At 41.2% G+C, this 24,790-nt stretch overlaps 1 protein-coding gene across 3 annotated transcripts in view; it reads right to left on the bottom strand.

Moving 5' to 3' along the window:
* The window catches only part of LOC123363577 (sodium channel protein type 5 subunit alpha-like), a 276,479-nt gene extending 252,102 nt beyond the window's left edge, over positions 1-24,377 (bottom strand). For 2 of the 3 annotated variants that reach the window (XM_045004715.1, XM_045004714.1), the window contains exons 1-4: positions 24,099-24,365; positions 19,599-19,717; positions 5,057-5,146; positions 653-781 (exon numbers count right to left, since the gene is read on the bottom strand). In XM_045004715.1, coding sequence (XP_044860650.1) covers positions 653-781; positions 5,057-5,146; positions 19,599-19,717; positions 24,099-24,365 — 605 coding nt within the window. Of the gene's footprint in view, positions 1-652; positions 782-5,056; positions 5,147-19,598; positions 19,718-24,098 lie in introns of all 3 variants that reach the window. The other variant, XM_045004716.1, reaches the window with a different exon arrangement.
* Positions 24,378-24,790: the final 413 nt, after the last annotated feature.

The following is a 24,790-nucleotide window of genomic DNA, read 5'->3' on the forward strand; positions in this document are numbered from 1 at the left end:
TCCTTTTTAATTGTGTTATTATCTTGCTGGCTTCTGGTGTATTATTGGGGGTCGGGTGAGATTTTTACAGGATTTTTATTTTATTTTAGGTAACTACTAATTAAAATATGTTATTTATTGTTAACAATCCCTATTATGCATACTAGTTACTATTTTCTGTGTACAAGAGGGAGACAGTCATAACATCAGAGCTACCTCTGTGGCCTGTGTCAGGGATGGAAGTATTACAAAGGAGAAGGCATTTCAATTTTTATGGCAATGCAGTTATCACTAAACAGATATATTTATGTATTTCATCACTTGCATTCTCATAACACTTTCCATCCAAGAATCTTACAGCACCCTACAAACATGAATTAATTAAGTCGCATAAAACTAGGTATTATTATAACCAATTTACAGATAGATAAACTGAGGCACAGAGAGGTTAAACAACTTGCTCAAGATCACCCAGCAAGCTGCCAAAATCTGTACTGGAACCTAGGAAAAAGTTCTCTGCTCTAGAACCACTCAGGAACAATTCCATATAGATTTGTTGTAGCTGAAGTATTGTGCTGGTACATTGGTGAACAACAGTTACTAAAAAGAACAGGTAAAAAGTAGTTACACTGCATGTCACGCTCTTGAAAAAGAACAATGGAGTGCTACTTACGCCATAACAATGACACTGAAATCCAGCCAATTCCATGGATCTCGAAGGAAGGTGAATTCTGTCATACAAAATCCTCTTGCCAGTATTTTTATCAATGATTCAAAAGTGTAAATGCCAGTGAAAGTGTACCTGGGGAGTAGAGTGTCCAAGAAAATCAAGAGCATTAGCAGTTAATGGAGAAGTTGAGGCACACTCAGCTTATTCACTCTGGGCCCAATCCTACTCAGATGAGAAATTCCTACTCATTAAAATAGGATTACTCATATGAGTAATGGTTGTGGCATCAGGCCCTTCGTGAGCTGCTTCACGTGTGGACCCGGTGAACATATGAGAAATGGGGAAGCACATGTGACAGCCTTATAATGAAAGCAGGCTTCATTGCAGCGTATCTTGATGAATCTGCAGTCACTGAGTGAGGCATGAAAACTATCTAGAAACATTACGTTACTGGACTCTGAAGCACGCCAGCAATAGTCAATGGAAAAGGAATGGATTATGTAGCATTTCTTGTTATAGATCATATTTAAGTGAATATTTAAGTGATTCTATTCATACCTCTCATCTCTTTCTATCCAGATCATATCAATGTTCAATAGATGAAATAATGATTCAGCTTCACCTAAGGCATTACAAAGACAGATTCCCAACTGCAAAGTTCCTGATGTTTCACTGTCTGTGGTAAATAACACCAGTCACAAGCATTAAATAGCAGTGTAATGCCCTAACTGAAAATATGCATTATATGTAATGATTTGGACGTGCTGGGATTTAAAAAGGGGGCAGCAGTGTGTTTTTATTTACCACAGTAATTTGTGTACTACCAACAGCTTCTTCACTGTGAATGACAAAATGGATAGATGTATTCCATGAGTTTTCCTTTGCAATAAATATAGTTGGACCAAACTGAGCACATTCTGTATGGACAGTAGCCAGGGACCTGAGCTACAGGATTCACAGCTGGATCCTATTTCACCCAGTAGAGTTCATGGGTGAAATCTTGGCCTCATAGACTTCAGTGGAGCCAGGGTTTCACCCTATGATTAGTCAGGTCTAGGGATTTCCCCTCAGGACCATTTCTAATAAAGAACTGAAATTATATAGCTCTAGTACTTCAAAAAGAAATGGATTTTTACTAACATCAGTAGAAAAACTTAGATTGTAAGCTCTTTAAGGCAGGGGCCATCTCTTCGTTATGTGTTTATGCAGTGCCTCAACACAATGGGATCCTGGCCTGCCTGTGTCTTTTTCCTTCACTCCTGATCTGTTGGATTGTTTTACTCACCTGGTTGTCAGGACTCTGCTTTATGTGACCAAACCATCTCAGACTGGACTGCCTCATTTTTTCCATTGGTGAGTGTTAGAGAGATGCCCAAAGTTAACACCCCCCTCAGATAATAATAAATAGTAATCTTTAAAAACACATCACCAACAACCCTCTCTACCACCTGCCCCCATTGGCCTCTTATTTTTAACTCCTCTGATGAAGTGAAGATGCATTTGATAACCAGGCAGAATTCTCATTCTGATTTTTGTAGGTGTGCCCCCATTTTTAAAAAAATGGCACACGCACGAAAAAGCCTCACAACTCATATGCTACCACATGGGTCTCTTCACTGGAAATAGCAGTTTGTGTGTAATTTTCATTCCCCAGAATGCTGATTCTCTGTCTGATCTAGTCTGTGTGTACTAAATACGTGCACGGACCATTAATGCCAGCTCACACGTGGGCACATAGCACCTGATGCCATATCCACTGAAGTCAGGAGTCATGACTTGACTAATGGGTGTTAGCTCAGGCCCTCATGGTGAAATCCTGGTTCCATTAAAGTCAATGGGAGCTTTGCCAGTGACTTCAATAGAGCCAAGATTTTACCCCGGTGCTCATAATCTAAAGAATGGAAACATCACCATATAAAATTGCATGAACACACAAATACCACAGGTTGGTTTGGTGTTTTGCAAGAATAGGTGGTGTAGCAAATAAGGGCCAGATTGTGCCCAGCTGTTTCATGAGTGCACTAAGAGGGAGGCAGAATGCAAAGTCTTCTTGTACTAGTGCCCTTAGTTCTGCAGCTGGACACAATTAAAGCCCCTCTCAGGGCCACTGGAGGTGCTAGCCACTGAAGAGTCAATGGCCCTGTTCTCCCTCTACACCAGCCAGCAGAGCTTAGTTGGACATTACGTGAGTGTTTGAGACACCCTATAACATATGTGCTGGAACTACGGGTGCTTCCATACCCCTAAGTTTGAAGTGGTTTCCATTTTGATTCAATGGCTCTCAGTACCCCCACTATACAAATTGCTCCAGCACCCCTCCCCTCTAATGGTGTGATCTAGCAGGTCCACTGTCTCTGTGAGCCTCCCTGCAGTTTTGGGAGAGGAATCCTCTCAGAGCTCCCACTGGGGCAGTACGTCTTTTACTGAGATCTTCACGGCTTTCTAGATTTGGTGCTGCTTCTGGTATCCGAAATACAGGCCAAACAATTGACAGGGGCTCTTTAAGCATATGTTTTCATTAATAAATGTGAAAAGATATACAAAGAATTAAAAAATAACTTCGCTGTGCATACGCTCGTTAAAATGATAAAGACCTTTCCTTTGTTCAACATGTCAGCTGGTTTAATTGATTTCACAGTCATCGTCTAATTCTGAATGGATGTGGAGGTCCTTCAGCAATGCAAGAGTTTCTATAACAACAGAAGCCACTCTGCTAACTGATCTTTTGGGGCCAAGTTAAATCCATTTCTTTTTTTCAAAACGTAAGTATTTTTAAGTGGTGCTTTATAACATATGTACAGAGCACCACTCTCTTGTTCATTGTGGGGTTCTGCATCCTCACTGAGGCAACAAGGCAAAACAGAGTGATTTTAGATTCTCAAAATGTATTATTGGTCTAATTTTACAAATAATTCTTAAATTAAAGTTCATCGGGTCATTCTTGTCTTCAAAATTAGCTACCTTTGAGTTTGTGCTTTGAATTTGAGGAGGAAAGACAGAGAGGTATTTTTTTTTATGAAAAGAAAAGAGAAGGATTCATTCCACACTGCATGATCAATGAATGCTTCTGTTCTGGACTATGATTTGTTGCACAGCCTATTTGGTGCACTGAAGACATTATTTACATTTTACTCACTGAAGGAAGTGTCTAGTGCTTTAATTTTTCCCTCTAGAACATTCAAATTCCAAAGTACAGACCTGTAGACTGACTCACGCATCCATATGATGTCCATATTTCAGTCAAATACATGATGGGTACTATACTTTGTAACAATTTCCAACAGGAAAAAGACAACATTGTGGGAAGGGGTGTGGAAGAAAGCCACAGACATAGCTGTAAGGTACTATAATCATACTGAAATACATGATGCATCCTGATATTAGGATATTATGATGATCAAATCAGCTGTTAGGTTCAGAGCTGGCTTAAAGTTAGTAATTTCTGGAAGCAATTCTTTTTCTAGAAGATGTGCCTTGCATGATCTTAGGAAGCCTAAAGAAAAGAAGTGCACTTTGCTGTCTCTCCCTAAGGCCCTGACTAGATCAGCCACCAGGCTAGAGAACAGCAGATGGCTGTGTTTATCATATGTCAGACAAAAATAAAAAGTCTGTTCTGATTGGTTCAATGAGCCAAAGTAATTGTTTAATGTACTATATGTTGATTAGCTTGTGCATCTGGTATCTATTTCCATAAGGAACATTTTGAAACAACATACAGAAATGCAAACTTACCAGACTTAACTTTAAAGCTAGCTTTAAAAAAAAAAAAACAGAACAGGAAACGGTCAGTGAAAGCTCTGAGGGTTTTCTGAGAGTTCTGACCATCTGAGAAATTCAGACAACTCCACAGAGAATTCCAAAAGTTTGGTGGTTTCTCATAAAATATATCTAGAAATTATTTGTATGTACCATAGCTCTTTTCATTATGGCCTTGGTCCAAAGCCCAACTGATATCAGTAGAAGACTGCATTGATGTCAACGGGCTTTGGATTATGCCTTTAGGTTTGAACCAAGTATGGTCTGTAAGTATTTTCTGAAATCATTCAATTAGAAGTCCAGTAACATATTCCACTGTATCCAGCTTCTGAATCCCTTACATGGAAACTCAGGAAGGCAGGCCAATTTCAAATGGAGCTCTAATCATAACATGATTCCATTCAGATGTAGCATAGCAGGTGCATTTAGCAAAAAGTATGAGTTTGGTAGACTGAAAATTGTTAACTTACTTTCTAAGGGAGTTTTCAGAGGCGAGAAATACCTGGCAAAACATTTTGTCAGGACAAATATTGCATAGAAGTCAGTATTAATGGAAAAAATTAGATAACAGCAAACAAAATGAGAAGACTACAATGAAAGAGTATAGAAGAGCTAAAGGTAGGGCCTATACCGAGCTGCAGAGATACTTACTCAACATATTTATTCCATGATTGAACCTCCGATTGTGCCATGAACACACAGTTGGTTAAAATAGTGCACATAATAAACATACTGAACAATGTTAATATACGAGTTAAGGAAAAACGTGACTGTGTAAAAAGACCTCAGAAAAGGTCCCTAATTTTTTCAAGCACTGCACATTTGATCTGATGACTCATTCATATTTTGTAGCATGCGTAAACATTAACACATAGAAGTTGTGTGCAATTATATATGAAGGAATACCTGGACACCTAATCACAGTAAAATCTTTGGGCTCTATCCTGCTTTATTTCATTGCCTACATCTTTTATGGATATTTTGAATATAAAATGGATGCAGCGATTGAGCAGCATTCAATGAATACAACACCCAAAACATATAACCATGTGAAGGTTTGGATTTTGTGACAGTGTGCTTAGGTGTGAACCTCAGTATGAAAGGAGCATTTATGCATTTTAAACTATAAAAGGGAAACCACTCGTCTGCTAATTCTGTCTCAGTACTTTATGCTGTACCCTGAAACAAAGAAGAAACTATCAGTAGACAATAATATACAGGGAGAGACTGTGTAGGAAAACTGTCTGAAAATCATGTATTCATCTTCAGGCTCTTGATACCCTCCCTCAAAGCTGCCACCTTCCCGCGCTATTAGTATTGGGTCATCTGAACTTGCTTGGCAATGGGGCAAACTATAGATCACGTCTTTTCATTCACGCCAATGGGCTTTGAGTCATGCCCTGGGTGTGGAAGGGTACTAAAGGCTAGTAGCTGCATGGCAGTACTGTAATTTTGCACATGTACAGGCCCAATTTATAAACATTGTTGCCTCAGTTAGGGCACCAAATATTCTATTAGGAAATGAAGAGCAACATTCAGACTCTCAAATATGCATTCTACTCACCTAGATGCTGATTTGAGACCCCAAATATGGAATTAGACATCCTAAATTGAGTTCTCAAGTTTGAAAATTGGGTTTCCTGAATCACTTTCTTTAAAACAAAAGCTGTATGCTGTGAAAAGTACTAAGTGTAATGGGATTCTCATTTGTTCATAAAGGTTCACATTTTACTGATATTATCCATAAGTGGGAAGCACAGAAGGCATAGGAAAATGACCTGGCATTTTGTCGATATCCTGGGATACGCATAAGAGAAAAGAGAATCGGAATGAGAATTTCCTTTGTTAATTGAGAAAAGAAACACACATTTTCACCTCCCCCTTATCATAGTTCTGTGATCATTTTATGTTATAGAATAGCAATCTCACATGAGTTTTGAGGGTATGTCTGAAATGTTTGTATCTAAGCTACATGAAAATCATCCTTTTGTGGAACTACAATCTCTGCTGAATACAGAATGGAATGTTTTCTGATCTACTGCATACGCAATAGCAAGATCAAATAGGTAGTAACCGCTCCATGTATTCCCATGTGCAAACTTAGAAACCAGTAATTGAACTCAAAGGGAATACTCACCCAAACACATTTTCCACTGCAGGGGCCTATGGCTCTTGATGCACGACTCAAAGAGGGTATCTGGGAGCCTGCCTCATTTTCTTAATTCAGGCTTAGATTGGAGTGTAACAGTTGTGTGTCTATCAAGTAACTTGATTAGGTTATTAAATATTTTCAGGTACAAAAAGACTGAGCATCACCTAGAAAACTGTGGATTACTTTTCAACTACAGTGAAAATTCTATGAAAAAAAATGGACAGCAAGCGATTTTCAGGCTTTTTCAAACAAGCAAAATCTTCAGTTTAAGCCTAAACAAGGAAAGATTTGCAATCGCTCTGTTTCGGCCCCAAAATATATCATATATCCCTGTAGCCTTATATAGCCATGTAGCCGTACTGAGTAAGAAACTGAATCAAGCAATATTCCAGGGATGCCTTTATTAGAGGTAAGGGGTTGGGGGCGCTAATCTTCTTGGTTTGAGACTAGCTGGAGCAGTCAAAAGGGCATTAAATTAACACCACAGGGGAAGGTGCTAAGGCAGCAGCTCTGGTACAAACTAAAACTCAGTATGTCGCAAACAAATTGAACCAATGTGATGATGAACATGAAAAGAAGACATTTTTCAGTAGTTTATGTACTACTACTAGGAGTCTGAGTAAAAAGCAAGAGGAGCTACATAGTTGGCATTATGGAAACCTGCTGAGATGATTGGAATGTTAAAATCACTGGTTATAACCTGTTAAAGGAGGATACAATGGGTAAAAATTGAGGGTGAGGGGTTGCCACTATATATTAAAGACACTATTCCCTGTTTTAGAGTTACTGATTGTTCATAAGAGTAGGATCTTGAATGCACCTTCATCAATGTGCTAACTGAGAAAGCCCAGAAAGGATACTGGTGAAGGTCTGTTACAGAAAAGGGCTCATTAAGGCATAACAAGAACCAACGCTGAAGCCAGACCAATTCAAAGTAGAAATTAGGCACTAATTTTGAACAGTGAGGATGATAAATCATTGGAACAAACTACCAAGAGATGTAATAGATTCTTCATCTCGTAATGTCTTAAAAATGAAGATTGGATGCTTTTCTAGAAAATATGCTTTAGTCAAACACAAGTTATTGGATTCAACACAGGGTAACGGGGGGAAATGTGACGGTCTGGGATATACAGGTCAGACAAGATGATTTAATGGTCTCTTCTGGCCTTAAACATTATGATGTATGAAAAGTTGGGGCTGGTAGCATTGCCTTTTATTAAGGTTGCCATTGTAAAAGCCTGTTTGCAGTTGCTTACAACTGTGCCAAATTTTAACCATCTGAGCTGAAGTGTTTCATGGTATCTGTCTTTTTCCATCTCAGTGAAAATCTGCCCCAATTTGACCAAGTTATAAGCCTTTGGGGAAAAAAAAAATCACACTTCACACATGCTTAGTACAGACTTGGATATTAGCAGCTAAAATCTCCACAGATTCTGTCCCCAGTGAGCCTGCTCAGTCCTCTCACTGACCCATGTGCCGACCAGACAGTGCATTCACAGTCCCCACAGAGTGACTTAGCATGCTCCATCCCCTTACAGCTCCTACATGTAACCAGACTGTACATGCACTACCCCCAAAGAATGATGGAGCATATACCATCCCAGGGCCAGAGGGGCAAAATTGGACTTTCTCTGTAAATGCTGCTTCTGGATGCTCCAGGCCAAGGTGGGGCTAGGCACCGGAATTTAGAGCAGGGAGACTCTCTCTCCTGTGCTGTTATTGATTACGTTACTGGCACCCCATCAGTGTGGAGCAGAAAGTCCCCTGACTCAAATGCAGAAGGGAAAAGCCCCAAAAGCCCAAAATACCCAAACTAATACTGCTTCTGCCCCTCTCAGGCTCTACTGAAGTCCTCTACTTCTTGGCCCCTTCTCCTGACCCCTGCAGAGCTTCTCTTATCTTGCTTCCTCCCTCATCTGATTCCCTCACTGCCTCCCTTTCCCAGGGACTCTGGCATCTTCCCTTAGGGCTGTAGTTCTCAAACTTTTTTTTTTCCCCACAGACCACTTGAAAATTGCTGAGGGTCTCAGTGGACCACTTAATGATCTTTCTAAATATTGTTTGTACCGTTAGCTAACTATTGTAAAGCACTTTGGATAAAGCGCTATATAAAAAAAACCTTAATAATAATTTACCAGCGTGGTTTCACTAATTAGGTGGGTGGCCCTTCATTCTCTTGTACGCAGAAGCCCAGGTGCGCATCTTAGAGGGAACTACCCACAGACCACCTGAATGGAGCTTATGGATCACTGGTGGTCCACTTGCCACAGTTTGAGAACCTCTGCCTTAGGGATCTCCCTGCTGCTGGTAGGCCCTATTCCACAGTTCCTCCACAGGAGCCTAAACTAATCTCTGTGGGTCTTTTTACAGATCCTTTCTCATGGCCTTCTACCACAGCCTGCCTGCTCTCTGGTCCCTCCCCAAGATGGTGTTCCCAGCTCTATTTAAGCAGTCCTTCCTGATTCTCTGCTGCTGGGGTCAATTATTTAAATTAACTCACCCTACCACGCTCAGGTGTGATTACTAATTATCCAACGAAGTGGGTATTCACCCACGAAAGCTCATGCTGCAAAACGTCTGTTAGTCTATAAGGTGCCACAGGATTCTTTGCTGCTTTTACAGATCCAGACTAACACGGCTACCCCTCTGATACTTCCCTAACCATGGCATCCATCTTCACAGTAATCTCAATATGACTTGTGTCAACCTCTGTAATTCTCCCACCCTCATCTCTCTTGCCTTATTCCGTGTGGCTCTCTTGAATGGCTGTACACTTTGTCATCAACACCACCCCTGGTTCACTTGTCTCGTGGGTATGCACTCGTATCATTCTACACATATGCACTCGTATCATTCTACACGCCTTTCTTCCATTGCTTACTCAGGTTCCTGCATCTCTTCCTGCAGTAAGCACATTTCCTCTGAGGACAATGCCTTTATATATGGCCCACTTCTCTACAACCAAAACAGATAACACTTGTCCATGTCCTGGACTGCAGCTCAGTTTTTCTGGCTTTCCTCACAGTTCACCCTGGCAAATCATTGTTTTCCCCCAACCTTACATAGGAGTCTTTCTTAGATGGCCCATACAACAACCACTATAACATCGCCTCAGACTTACTGGACACAGGGTATTTCAACATTAATTTTTGCCTTTAAAGTTACTTCTTTAATCTATGATAACCAAAGCTTGAGGACATCCATTAAGAATTTCCTTTTTCCAATACCACACAAGGGAAAGGATATACTATGGACATTATCAAAAAGACAAGATTGAAACAAACCTCTCACAGAATATTGGAGATTTTTGGGCATATGAAGTTACACAAAAAAGCATGTAATAATGGAATTGTGTAGGAGGAGGAGGGTTTGCAGGGAAAGGCAAAAGCAGAGCTGTTCATAAGGGTCTTGGATTAGCTTCTGCTTTAAAATATTGCATAGTGCAGTGCTCTTGGGACCAATGAAAATAATTTAACCACTTGGTGGGGGGGGTCACATTCAGGGTCCCACTTTGGCAGCACAAGGCAGCTTGAAGGCCAGTTCATCCAACAAACTGAGGTTTCCACATTGACAAGGGAGGTGCTTAGGTGGCATTTCACTTTATTGACAGTGAGATTTTTGTCCTATTCATTAAAAAAATAAATATTCAAATATAAAATATTGTTAGAGTATTTGATTTTATACCAGTTTTTATTTTAAGTTGAAGATCAACCTATATGTGACCTAGGCACTGTCCATACATTCAAGAAATATTGATAGTGTGTACTTTGGTTTGTTATAAGTAGACTAGACTTTGTAGACAGCCCCTTACACTAATCTGAGTTTGATATCTTTCTAATTCATATGCTACATGATGATAAAGTGCAGTGACTTGCATGAAACTTCACCTGCATCAACAAACCACCCACTTGGAAGCAAAAATCTGAAAGCCTTTGGACAGTTCTTTAAATGAACCTTAACTACAGAGGATGGTGAAGTTGAGACACAGAAGCACAGAGAGGTCATGGAATGCCAATGCAATATTAAAATGGAGCAGAGACATAGTAGGAAAATATCAAAATGTAGAGATCAAAGACAGAGACAGCCAGAAGACCATATACTTACATTGTAAGGTCATCAGAGAATCTTTTTTTGTTCTGTTTGTAGAGTACCTACCACAATAGGGTCCTGACCCATGACATAGGCTCTTAAGTGCTACCATGATACAAATCATAAATAATAAAATAAATAAATAAAATAAAATAATAATAATAATAGGATGGCCTAAGGAGCAGAATAGGACACCAGCTTGGAGTGCTAGAGCCAGGACAGTCAAAAGAAAGTCAGAAGAGTCTGGGAGATTGTAGAAAAAGGAATGTGGAAACAGAAATAAGGATCTATGAACACTGCTGATAATTGAGAATGAGTAAGAGGAGCTGTGGACAAAATAGTATACGATTTTGTAATTTAGACTATTTCATGATGCATATGAACAAGGGAGCTGAATTAAGGTTACAAGAAATCAAACTGTGGTTGGAACTCAGGATCTGGCCCATCAACCCCAATGCTGCCAGAAATGGAGTAGCCAGAAAATTGAGAAAACAAAGGGCAGAAGTCAAGGACAGAGGAAGTGTTTGTAGCTTGTCTTGTGCTTAGCTTGTAAGCTCCTTGGGGGCAGGGATGTCTTTTTGTTTGGTGTTTGTACAGTGTCTAGCACAATGGGATCCTGCCATATGGTTGCGTCCCTAGGCATTATGATAATATAAATAGAAAAAAAGAGTAATAATAGTGTAGAGTCAAAGGGTATTCTTGCAACTTCACATAGAAAGAGGGAATGACTTTACTCCAGAGGCAGTGCTGATCTATGTTCCTGAAGCTTTGACTGGGCATTTGGCCTGAGACTTGAGATGCTGTCAGTAATCTCAGTGATAATTGCCTTGACACATTAGAGGTCGATACCTGCTCCAAGTCCTTTGAGGCAGTGCTTGCCTTAGGAACCTGCACCTAATACATGCTGTGTCAGGGATACATGCTGACGTTTCAAGCATTGTAAAGCTTCAACCTCCAACCTGGGTGGAGGAGCTGAGTGCTTCAAAGGCATCAGAACTCTGTTACAAGTCCTATATGAAGAAACAAAACACTTGTCTTTGTTTCAGGATTTACTCACAGAGGCAGGTGGGAGAGATGAAAGGAAGAAAGCCTGATGAAATCTTAGCTTGAAAAAAAAAAACTCCAATCAACTGGGCCATGGACCCTACAGAAAGCTGTAAGACAACAGGCACATCTGTGTGTAATGACAAAAGGAAGCAGCAGTTTGAGATGCTTTCTGTCAGCAGTGAGAAAGGAACTGAGTGTAGAGGTTTTAGGAGCTGCTACATCCACCTCAGCAGAGTTGGGTATGTGTACCACCTACTGCCACAATGGTTTAAGTGATTTACAATTGTAAAGCTTGGAGAATTCCACCAGTCAGGTCCTGGAAATGTGGACACTCAGAGAGATGGGACTCAGTTGCAATATTTAGCTTTGGAAGAATATTATGTGATACCACTGTCAGGGCTGTTTGTACAGAATAAAATTTGTTTAACGAGATTTAAAAATATTAGCTGACAATTAAATAATGACTTCAGCTGGGATGGGAATATCTTGTAGTCATGAGAAGAAAAGGACGAGTATAGCATCTGATATCAGTAGGGTGTGTGAAATTAATAGGGTAACGAAGGCCAGAGTTTCAAGTGTGTTCAGTCTTCGCAATTGAGGCCAGGTTTTCAAAAGAACTCTAATTCCCACTTCGGCCCCAGACTGAAGGGGCAAGAATTTCAAAAGTGCTTGAGCTGCATGCTGAGCACATCTGAAAATCTGGCCACTCCATTCAGGTGCCCAAATGGGAGCTGTTGGGTGCTGAACTCTTTTGAAAACCTGGCCTTAGGGGCTGCTCCTGCTTCCACTGAGTCAAAGGCATATCACAGACAAACAGTCACTAAAACAGAAAGTAGGATATAACTCTCTATATCAAAAGGCCAAATTAAACAAAAGTTTGCTGACTACCACTCAAGTCCCTTAAAATTAGCTTGTGTGAAGGTATGTAGAACAGAAGCCAAGTATATGTTCATGCGAAACCAGTCCCTTAGTCATACTTATTGTTGGCTGGTGCTTGAAGTAAAGATATATTCCCCAGGAAAACAATTAATGTACAGTTAAGATGACCATGTCTTCATAAATTATTCACAATATGAACAGTGAAAATTTGCAGATGACACCAACCTGGGAGGGGTTGCAAGCACTTTGGAGGACGGGATTAGAATTCAAAACAAACACAGTAAAATTGGAGAATTGGTCTGAAATCAAAAGGAGGAAATTTAGTGAAGGTAAGTGTAGTACTTTGCACTTAGGAAGGAAAAATCAAATGCACAACTGCAAAATTGGCTAGGACCGGTGGTAGCACTGCTGAAAATGATCTGGGGTTTTAATGGATAACAGATTGAATAAGAACCATCAATATGATGCTGTTGTGAAAAAGCTGCAAAACTGGGGTGCATTAACAGAATTATTGTGCGTAAGACATGCGAGTTAACTGTCCTGTTCTACTCGGCACTGATGAGGTCTCAGCTGGAGTACTGTGTCCATTTCTGGGTGTCACACTTTAGGAAAGATGTGGACAAAATGGAGGGAGTCCAGAGAAAAGCAACAAATATTATAAAAGGTTTAGCAAACCTGACCGATGAGGAAAGGTTAAAAATCTGAGCATATTTGGTCTTGAGAAAAGACACCAAGGACGCAACTGCTAAGTTTTCAGATATGTTAAGGGCCGTTATAAAGAGGACAGAAATCAATACTTCTCCATGTCCACTAAAGGTACAACAAATAGTAATGGGCTCAATCTGCAGCAAGGAAGATTTAGGTTAGATATTAGGGAAAACTTTCCAACTATAATGGTAGTTAAGCTCTGGAACATGTTTCCAAAGGAATTCAAGTCATTGTAGGTTTTTAAGAACAGATTAGACAGACAGCTGTTAGGAATGATCTAGATTTACTGGGTCTGCCTCAGTGTTGGGGGGTTGACTTGATGACCTCTCAAGGTCTCTTCCAACCCTACATTTTTATGATTTCAGTGTTAAATAGCCAAGAATTCTCATTTCACATTCCAGCTCTAAATATAGTTCTGCCCAATCGCCTCCATATCGTTTAATAAACAAAGAATGTTTACAGAGAGAGACCTTGCTAATATAAAAAAGTAACAACCTTAGAACACAAGGTATCATCAAGCAGTTAACCATCAACTACTAACCAGGCCCAAACCTGCTTAGTTTTGGGAATTAGAAAAGATCAGGTCTATTCAGTTCAGTGATACCATCTGTTGTTAAGTATCCATCTGCTAGCCCTACAATTGTTACTTACTCTGACTCCTATAATTTATTCATTCCAGAACATGTTTTTACACTTTCAGAATCACAAAAGGTGTTGAGCCGTGCTCGTCCCCAATGAAATATCCCAGGGGGTGTGATACTCAGAAAGATCTCCACGTCTGAAAAATTGCCTGGTTGACTCATGTTTCACCTGTCACTCCTGGTCTTTCCCAAGATATACCAATAGAAATAAGCAGAAAGAGACATGCACAATACAGTAGAGAGATCTGTTTAAGGTACTTGATAACTACTGGTGCACATCACAGTGATTAGAGACTCTGATGGGATGAGCTAAAACAGTTCACCACCTTATGGAATTTATGCCAACTTTTTTAAACTTGGATGCATAAAGTTAGGCATCTATATCCATATTTTGGCTCCTTAAGGAAAGCAGCCTGATTTTCAAAAGCACTGACCATGAGCAACTGGCATTGAAGTCAAGTGCTCAGCACCTTTGAAGACTAGACTGTTTTTTATTTAGGTGCCTTAAACATCGTTGAAGAACAGGCAGCTAACTTTAGGCATCCAAATTTGAGAGTCTAAGAACTTTGTTTTATTATTAATCCAAATTTTATTGGACTGCCATTTTGCTCTAGTCCCCACTATTCTTTGGCAAGTTAGAACTACTGATTGTCCCAAACAAAAACCCCAGGCCAATCTTCTCAGTCCTTGAGCTCTTGATTTGAACTCAAACTTCACTTCTCACCTTCCCCACCCTTTTACTGTCACGGGCAGAACCCAAAATGCAAACCAATCTCTCTCTCTGCATACATCAATTTGAAATCACCTGGAGAAAGTATCAAAGGTAGGCACCTGTCACCAAGAATGGGAGCCAAGACCACTTCAGCTGACTGCCGAAGTGCTGAGATTCCCTAGACCAAATGCCAGAACCATCAACACAAATGCCAGGCCAGGGCCTAACAATTCAAGCAACCCACTGAACTGAAGGGAAGGGGTAAGTATTAAAAAGGATACAGTAGATCTGAAGAGCTAGAGTGACTAAGAAGCTACAACAATCAGGAAATTATTTGCAATACTGGAATTTATACCCACTGAGGAATGGCGCACAATGGACATTAGGGGATGTGGCTTGTGTTCTACCCCATTACCATGTCCCTCCGGGATCAAAGTTCTATGAATTGTGAGTTCCACTGGTATCATACTAGGAAGCTAGAACCCCAAAATAAGAACACAGGTGTATGGTGTTTTTAGAGAACTGAACTTATTGTGCCCCTTTGAACTGTCCTCTTCCCACAAATCCATCTTCTTTTGGGACTATTATAATATTCCAAATTGCTGAACAGGTTCAAATGGCCTTATATATAATCTGCCAGAGACATGTTTCCTGTCCCCCTGCCTTAATGCAGAATTTCCTCATAAAAATAGAGCTGCCTATGGATGAGGACAAACAAGATTCAGTCTTGAGCTTGTGACAATAGAAACAGTCTACTCGGGAGGGCAATAATCTCCAACATTACTGACTTCCAACAAGAATAGTGACAGAAGACTGGTACTATCTGGGAGAAAGCTGGCACCAGCAAGAAAAGTGATGAGGTGCTCCATCTATGTGCGCCTCCCCTACCTGTCCTGATGGAAAAAAAATGCACTGCCACAATATCTTCTACCATGACAGGAGCTGGGAACTGATGTATCATCTAAAAGCAGAAATGGCCCTTTTATCTCCCCCCACACATTAGAGGTAACTTTGGTGTCCCTCATTTAGGAGTGGGGTCAGACTTGTCTCCCTTCAAGATATGATCTAGCCTCAGTGCCACTAGGTTGGAAGTGGAAGCTGATCCTTCTTCCCCAACACCACTCTTATAGAAGGAGGAAGAGAAGAAGACAGCTCCATCTCCTTGCAGACTAATCCTGATATGAGAAGAAGGGCCCCTGGAGTAGGCCCACCTCACCCCAAAGACAACGTCTTCCTCCAAATGCATTTGAAATATATTCCTGCCTTTTGAGAATGTACATAAGCCTGATGTTCTCAAGAATACGGCCGCATCAAATAATGGATTTGAATTTGAATGCATTACATGGATGAGAAGATTAAAAAACACACTTAAAACCCATTAATAATGCAAATTAATTCAATTAACAAAGTGTTATCAAATCCTATGGATATTTTTCCTAGTAGAACATCTTTCTAAATAGCCAGATTGTCAAAGATAAATTGGACTAGTGAGGTTGAATAGGTCCCTGAAAAATCAGATCCTCTCTCTATGGAAATCCCAGAGGAGGAGCTGTAGATAAATCTGCTTCATCCAAGAACCTTGGGCTCCTCGTCCTGTCTGGAAGAGGATTCTTCCTTCAGCCTCCTGTGCCATTCTCTTCCACTTGCACTATATGTTCAGTAATTGGAAATGGAGAGACGGTATCTACTAAACAAGTTGCTTCAGACACTTTTGTGACAGTGCACCACATTTGCTACTTCTGGTTTTCCCTCTACAGGAAAAAAGATAGCTCAATACTCTCATGCAAGACAAGAGATCCAGCTCCTGAGTTCATGTCAATGATATTATCTGCTCGAGTACTTGCCAATTGAAGCTCCATTCTGCTTGGAATATTGACTTCTTGTTCAGCCAGTTGCCCTTTGTATTTTGAGTTCTCTTGATGTGAATAGCCTTTATCGACTGAAAACGGTGGGCCGCCTAACGTAGGAACTCTACTGCCATCCTAGTGAGACTGGATCTCTTTCTTCCTTCCTTCCGCTTGTTGATGTATGAGACAGCTGTTACTAAGGTACAACTGAGGTGTTTCTGGAACTAAAATGTTGTTAGCTTTATGGCCTTTCACTCCCAAAAAATCATGCTCCTGTTCTGACCATATTTCTTGTTCTGATATGTCTCTGAAGGGTACACCAGGCTCTCATTGCTTTGACTCTTGAAGGAACTGAAACAGGCTCTTCCTGCATTCTTATCATTTGGGTCACCACCACTTCAGGCAACTTCTGACCAGGGGCATATTTCTGCCCTCTGCAATACATACACAATCTCTATTGGTTTCACTTGGGGTTGCATGGTTTTGTGTGAGTGCAGAATGGGCCCCCAGACCTATAACTGAGAGTTGTGCATTTATGCTTTCTGTTAACAGATTGTAGTTACCAAATTCTTCTCTCAGACCAATGCAATTCCATTGATCTTGACTGACTTCAGCGAAGTTGCACTAATGTACCTGTTATAATGTAGCCATGCCCCAGTTTCCAGCAGCAAGTGTTGAACTGTTCTCAGGTGAAGCTTAGCCATAATGAAATGTCTCTACACAACCCCACAGTTCTTAGTAACTTTGGGAATGTCTTGGATGGTATTATCTATTCATTTTTAAGTTGAACTATTGTCATCTGAACCTTCACATGTACTTTCTCTGAGAGCAACATAGACTTAAGAGCATGAACTAATTCTTCCGCTGGATAATGTATCCATTTAAAGGGAATTTGCTGAATTTGATAATAAATCAATAATTCTGTGATATCTCCTTAATGCCTGCTATTACTCTTTTGTAGCTATGGACACTTCTCGTATGGAATGGGCTCATACAAAAATGTCATCTATCCATTTTAGTTATGTGTGTATTCTCTGAGCTCTCAGTATGGCTATCAATACTGGAACCTTTGTGAAGACCTTGGGAGACCTGATAAAGCAAAAAGAAGGCAGTGGTATTGATAATAGATGCTCATTTAAACAAAATAGAGGAATCTGTTACCACATAGGTGAATGGGTGTTTGTAAATATGTTTCAGCTAAGTCCAATCTCCTAGATAGATGGCTAAAATGGATTATAATGTTTTAAAGACTGTACATTTGTTAAATTTCTTCAGGACTAGAGCGGAATGAAAATTGAAATTTCCATCCCACATAAAATGATTGAAGAGTGGGAGTTGTGTTATTTGGAATACAAATGAAGTTCTGGTAGAATCGAATAGAGGATCCAGTTCAAGTGGATGGTACAGTACACATCTCATCAAGTCCCATTTACTTTCAAACTGACTAAAATGAATTTTTTGTCTGGGTGAATTTCACCTGGGATCAACATGCCAGCACAAGGCCTATACACTACCCTGAGGGCTTAAGTGGTATCTATGTGGTGCACAGACTTTGTGCTGACTCTCTGCAAAAGGGCAAATTTCACTCTTAGAGATATCCCATTTGTGTCTCAGAAAGCTTCAAACTATTGGACCCAGTGTTATTGCTAATGATGTTTATGGCAAAACTCTCATGGACTTAAATGAGAAAAGGATCTGGGCCCATACTTTAAAAATATTATACTATCCAGATCTTTAACTTTTAAAGTGTCAGATAAAATACTTTTTATAATTATTGTCATAAATGAATACTGTTGTTTTTTGCTAAGACATAATAGCATATTTGTTCAGTTACATAGACAGACGTTGGGCCAGAGCCTCAGAGGGGGATATGCCCTTGACTTTAACTGAGCTACACTAATTTACACCATCTGAAGATCTGGTCCATGATGTACATTTTTAACAAGCTGGGTCTTGGATTATTGAGTACAAATGTTTAATTTTTTAAATAATCATTTTCATATATTCCAAGACCAGAAGGGAACATTGTGATAATCTAGTCTGACTTCCTGTATAACACAAGCCATCGAACTTGCCCCAAATAATTCCCAGAGCAGAACTTTTAGAAAAAGCATCCAATATTAATTTAAAAGTTGTCAGTGATGGAGAATCCAACATGACCCTTGGTAAATTGTTCAGCATTAACACTACAGAGCAATTTTCTTTGTTTAGATTATTTAACTTGCAAGAACTCAGATATATGCTTGTTTCCTCCCTCAGGGCTACAGCAGCTCACCTCATTTAAGCGGTATTGTAATTCACATTCTAGGAATTCTGAATATCTGTGTGGGTGAGGTTCTAAATTCTGTATCCTGTCATCAGTGAAATGACTAGAAGGTTATGGGGAAGGACCTAAAGAACTATTCATCACTGAGTGCAGGTTCGTACCTTTTAAGGATTACTCTGCATTGGGATATGTAAGGGTGCAATCACACCATCTCCAGCAACAGCACCCAGCTTTCCTTCCGAAAGTGCATTGTGCCTTTCTTTCCATGATTTGCTGGCCAATATAGATTTGGGGAGGAGACAATGATCCTGCCTTCTCTTCACCTACTGTGGGATGTCTATTGCCAGCAGTAGTGTTAGCCCCACACAGTTTTGTATTCACTCACCTACAAGGACAGCCCATGAGGTTGGAACAGTGCTGAAGGAGGTATGCATGCATCCCAGGAGAGAATTATCAGATGTGTGAACTTTGCTTCAGACTGGGGAAGGGGACAGATGAAATTTATCCTGGTTAGATTCCCCTGATGCATCATAGCAAATTTCCTGCACTGACTCCCAAAGGTGCCCTCTCTTACAAACTCTGGGCCAAACCTTGCTCAACTTTATTCACACAAGCAGTCTCTTCTAAGTTAATGGGGCTGTTTGCATGAGTAAGACAAGTTCTGTATTTCCCATAAAAGCCATTTTACACATCTTATTTAGGAAAAAATCCAACATATTTCTAGTTATGTCTGTAGTAAATGAAATCAAATATCCAGCTTTCAAACAGTTTGATAAACCAAATAATCTCATACCCACATCTGCTTGTATCAGATAACATCAGAAGGTGAGAAGTCACCTGAAAGGATATGAATGTACCAAAATTTTAATTGCTGCTCTTCTGACTGGATGAAAAGGACTAAGTATATACAAGGCATGAGTGGCACTAAATCGAAAGATTGTCTTCCCTTTGTTCAGTACTATAAATGTCTGGAAAACAAAATGGAAAATTAAATTAGAACATTTAATATTTGCATTTATACATCAGGGCCCTCTCACCCAGTTCCCAACTGCAGATTCCTTCCCATCCCAGTGCCCTTAATTCCCTTCCCAGAGCTTTCCAGTTGCGAATTTCCATTGACCCAATGGACAGTTCTCCAAAAGACCTTCCCAAATGCAGAGTCTTTGCCCACCTCAGGAAAAATGCCCCAAACTTCCCTCCATAACTCCCTCTGAGCTGCAAATTCCTTCCTTTCCTATGCAGATTCCTCTGAAACCCTGTGTCACACACACTGGTGTTTGAAACACTACCTTTATTCCAAAGTGTGTGGTAACTGATGACCTTGTTATGGTGAGTTAGGATGCTCAGCACCTCGTAGGACTAGGCCATGAGAATCCCATCCTGTAGCATGGCCTGCTCTCGAGAGCCATATCAACCCAACAAACTCTCATGCTCCAGGACAGTTCAGGGCGTTTTCTTAATGATGACAAATTGATCTACCTGAACTATGACGGATATGCTCATGCACAATTATCATCTTCTTCCCCTTAGCTCATCAGCTGGGGTTGGGTCATCGTTAGCACCAAGGACTGTGTGGAAGTAGAGAAAGAACTGACAGGGATTTGCAGGGGATCTTAATGCATGACAGTCTCTGTTAGCAAGAGTTAGGCTAACTGTAACCCTAATAATGCGAGATTTGTAGAAGCGAGGATTGTGTGAGGCGAGTGGAAAAGAACTGTGTGAGAAGCTGGTTCGACCTTGTGTAGATAATGTGCAGATAATACGAAATGTAGACTGGAGTCTCTTAAGTGAGAAAAACAAGATATCAGGATGACCTGTGTATAAACAAAATGCAGCTGTTGCTTATTATTGTCTGTAACAAAAGTATAAATGCTGCTGTAATTGTTTACCTGTTGAGAGACCTGTCTAGGAAAGGGAGACCCTATGTCCTAGTGCACTCTCTCCCTGCTGTAGCTGCTAAACAGAATAAAGTATCTGACTTTGCTGTACCCAACCACAAAGTGAGAACTAAGTTTTTCTCCGACAACTGCCTGCTTTCCATCTTCTTTGATACTGTCTATCCATTGCTTCCTCAGCTTTCCTCTGAGTCTCTTTCCTATCACCCTCTCTTCCCATGATATTTTCACCAGGTCGCCTTCATTCATCCTCTGCATGTGTCCAAATCCATAGAGTCACAGTTCTTGGATTTTGTCAGCCACATTACAACTTTGATTTCCATCCTAATACTTGCATTTCAAATTATGTCTTTGTGAAACTCCTCTTATAATGCAAAGACATCTTGTCTCAAATATCTCTAATCATCAAACTTGTCATCTTTTTTTGTCACCCATGCTTCTGCACTATACAGCATTGTGGGGTGCACCACTGTTCTGGGTTTTAGTCTCAGTGGCATAGGCTTGTCATACACAAGCCCTATGATGTTATTCTATGCTCTTCCAACACTCCCCAATCTCAATTATATCTCACATTCAAACTTGCCATCTTCCCATGAACAGAAGTACTTGATCTGGTCAGTCTGGTTTAGTCTGACTCCATTAATCTCTACATCCAGTTTCCCAATGGCATATCCACTGACCCACATGACCTCGATCTTAGTCATGCTCATTTTCATCTGATGCCATTTTAGCTAGCGTGGCAGAGCTCTGACCTTGCTCCCGTGGGTCCTGCACTTCTAGGTGGTTTATGCTAGCCTCAGTGGCTCACTGTGACCCTCCACGTAGCCCTTCTCTCTCTAGGGCCAGAGTTAGTCTACTGAGCCCTTTTCATCATAGGCTGCAAGGAGGTTGGTGAGAGAACTCCCACAGTCTCTGTTCAGCCTCCTGTCCTGACAGGGACCTGACTTCCCCTTCCAGGAGCTGTTCCTGTAGTGGTGGGTTGGGGGGGGGGAACCCGGGCCCGCCCTCTACTCCGGGTTCCAGCCCAGGGACCCTAATGGTAGCAGTTGTTGGAAGCCAACCTTTCACTGCCAGAGTTGCTACATTTCCCTGGGCCACTTCCCCACAGCTCTCCGCTTCTCCCTTCTTCACCCTTACCTTAGGGCTCCTTTAACGATGGTTTGAGGGTGTCTTCAGTAACCAGCCCTTCAGCCACACTTCCTCTCCTCTGGCTCCCTGGCTCTCCTCTGCCTGACTGGAGTGAGCCCTTTTTTTATAGCATCAGCAGGGCCTTAATTAGAGTCAGGTGGTCACATTAACTGAATGGCCTCACCTGACTCGTTACAGGTTAATTAGAGTCAGGTGTTCTCATTAGCCTGGAGCAGCCCCTGCTCTGGTCAGTCAGGGAACAGAAAACTGTTAATCCAGTGGCCGGTATATCTGCCTTCTGCTATTCTGCTGTACCCAACTGGCCTGGGTCTATCACACTAGTCATACCACTGGTTTACTATTTCTTCTAGATCTTCCATTTGAGGATGCATTAATTGGTATGTCATCTGCATGCAGGAGCTGGTTCATGCATAATACCCTCCACTAATTCCTTCTTTCATTCATCAAGTGCAGATTCCTGGCCAAAGTCTCACATAGGATGGGCACCTCGCTGCCAGCACTATCTGACCCCATAGCCAACGTAGCTGGGACTAAAAGGTTCACCCCAAGGTCACCCCAAGCAAAAGGGATCCTCAGATGGCAGAAAATTAGTGCAGAACCTCTTATGCTGCTCTACCTTCCTGCTGCCAGCACAGCCTGGGACTGAAAACAGCTAGGCAGCCAATAAAATGCCCTATCTGTGCACAGAGAGACTGACCTGCACATGGTGGCAGCAAGGGCAGTTCAGATGTGAGCTTTAAGCAATTCTGGAACTCACCCATCCAGAATCTGGCTTTTAAGACTAAAATACTACATCTGTGTCCTGTTGCTTCTGCCTGGGCACACTGTATTTAAATAGCCACAGATTATTATAGATTGAGTCCACACATCTCAGATAAATAATCTACTTCTGTGTCTAGTTAACTTTTGTTACTTTGTCTATATAAATTTGTACAACATATGAACAAAAATGCCAGTGATTACATCATGGAAACATACAGTAATTTTACATACAGGCTTATGGGAGAAACATATAGTCTGGAGGAATACATCAAAAAACTGAAAATTCTCAGAATGCATGTTTGTGGGTGTTATTTTCGCATCCATGTTATAACATGTTTGAAGTACAGAAAAGCAAGTTGTAGTAAGCAAGTTATGCAGTCATGCTGTCAACAGCCTTTTGAGGGAGCTGTTCATACCCTAGTGGCTCTGGTCCCGCCCACACGATTCTTACCAGGTGATATTCACTCCAGGATGAAATTCACCCTGGTGCAGAGGGGCAGCACACTGCAACAGTTAAATCACACCCAGGGGTAGCTCCAGGCCTCAGCACGCCAAGCGCATGCTTGGGGCGGCATGCCGCGGGGGGCACTCTGCCGGTCGCCGGGAGGGCGGCAGGCAAGGTGCCTTCGGCGGCATGCCTGCAGAGGGTCCGCTGGTCCCGCGGCTTCGGTGGACCTCCCGCAGGCATGCCTGCGGAGGGTCCGCTGGTCCCGCAGCTCCACCGAAGCCGCGGGACCAGCGGACCCTCCGCAGGCACGCCTGCGGGAGGTCCACCGGAGCCGCGGGACCAGCGACTGGCAGAGCGCCCCCCGCGGCATGACGCCGTGCATGGGGCGGCTAAATGTCTAGAGCTGCCCCTGATCACACCATAAGCTCTATTTTGGCATCTTAAATGGGACTGAAATAGTGCCTCGGCTTTTGCTGTCCCTCTGCAGAAAAATTAATTTCACTTTTCAGGAATGATTTGTATATATACCTCTTATGCTATGTAGGTGATATTCCCTCCTGTGCAGAAGGCCAGCAAAAGGCCCGAGGAACCACATAAACCCTTAACAAGAAGGGCTAAGGTTAGGCTTAGGGTGACCAGCTGTCCCGTTTTTAAAGGGACAGTCCCGTTTTTTGGTACTTTTTCTTATATAGACACCTATTACCCCCCACCCCTGTCCCGTTTTTTCACAGTTGCTATCTGATCACCCTAGTTAGGCTTAATAATACACAGGGCCTTGGTCCTGGCATGAATTTCAGGCAAAGAAAGGAATTTACAGTAGATAGAACCCACAATTTCATTTAACTCATCTAATGTTCTGTTCTCAAGTAACAATATATATATTCATACTCAATGTTACTTGAACTAAGCTTTTATTCCACTATGTCCCTCTCTTTAGTTCTTTGGAGGAAGTTCTGCCCACATTAGCTCTCTAATCCTTAAAGCGGAAGAAACCATTTTTACTAAATGAGGAAAGACAAAACCAGAGTCCCCACATAAAATATCTCCCATCTTAGAAAGCAAACGTAAAACAACACACACTCTGAAGGCTCTAACCTTGTGGTTACTGTAGTAAGGGTCGAGATCTTCCAGTGGTTCCCCAATGAGCTCTGGAGGAAGAGTCCCATAGATACCAGGCAACTTTTTGCAAGCTTGTAAGTCAAACTGAGGCCGAGGCTTTTCTTCATCATCTGGCTGATCTCTGTGCTCCTGCTTAGCATTCTTTGCAGGTTTCTCTGCAATTCGCTTCTCAATAGCAGCCAAGGATTCAGGAGTGAACCGGTGGAAGCTATTAGAACCCGATGGTAACAAGAAGTCGGCCATCTTTTCATCCTGCTTCTTCTGTACTGGTCATTTCTCCAAGTAGGGGAAACAACTAAAACAAAAGGGATCAAGGTAAGTGACTACAGAATTGGCAAGCCAGCAAACAGAACAATGCATGAGTTAGCAATAATCAGGTAACTTTTTGCCCAATTGTATGTGGCCAATAAAACACCAGGGAAAATAAAACTAATTGGAAGAGTAATTCAAATGAAGAGTTGTCTGAGTGATCAAATCTGAAGAGATTTTATAGATTGAAGGTAGAATTTTGAAAAGCACCTAAATCCCATTTTCAAAAGTGCTTTACGTATTTAGGCATTTAAGTCTCATTGAAAGTCATTGGTATTGAAAATCTTGAGTCACTTAAGGGCATTTGAAAATCTCCACCTTAAGCTTCCATAATATTTTCTTACATCATTTATTTTCTT

The sequence above is a fragment of the Mauremys mutica genome, chromosome 2 (assembly GCF_020497125.1).
Source record: "Mauremys mutica isolate MM-2020 ecotype Southern chromosome 2, ASM2049712v1, whole genome shotgun sequence".
NCBI lineage: Eukaryota > Metazoa > Chordata > Testudines > Geoemydidae > Mauremys > Mauremys mutica.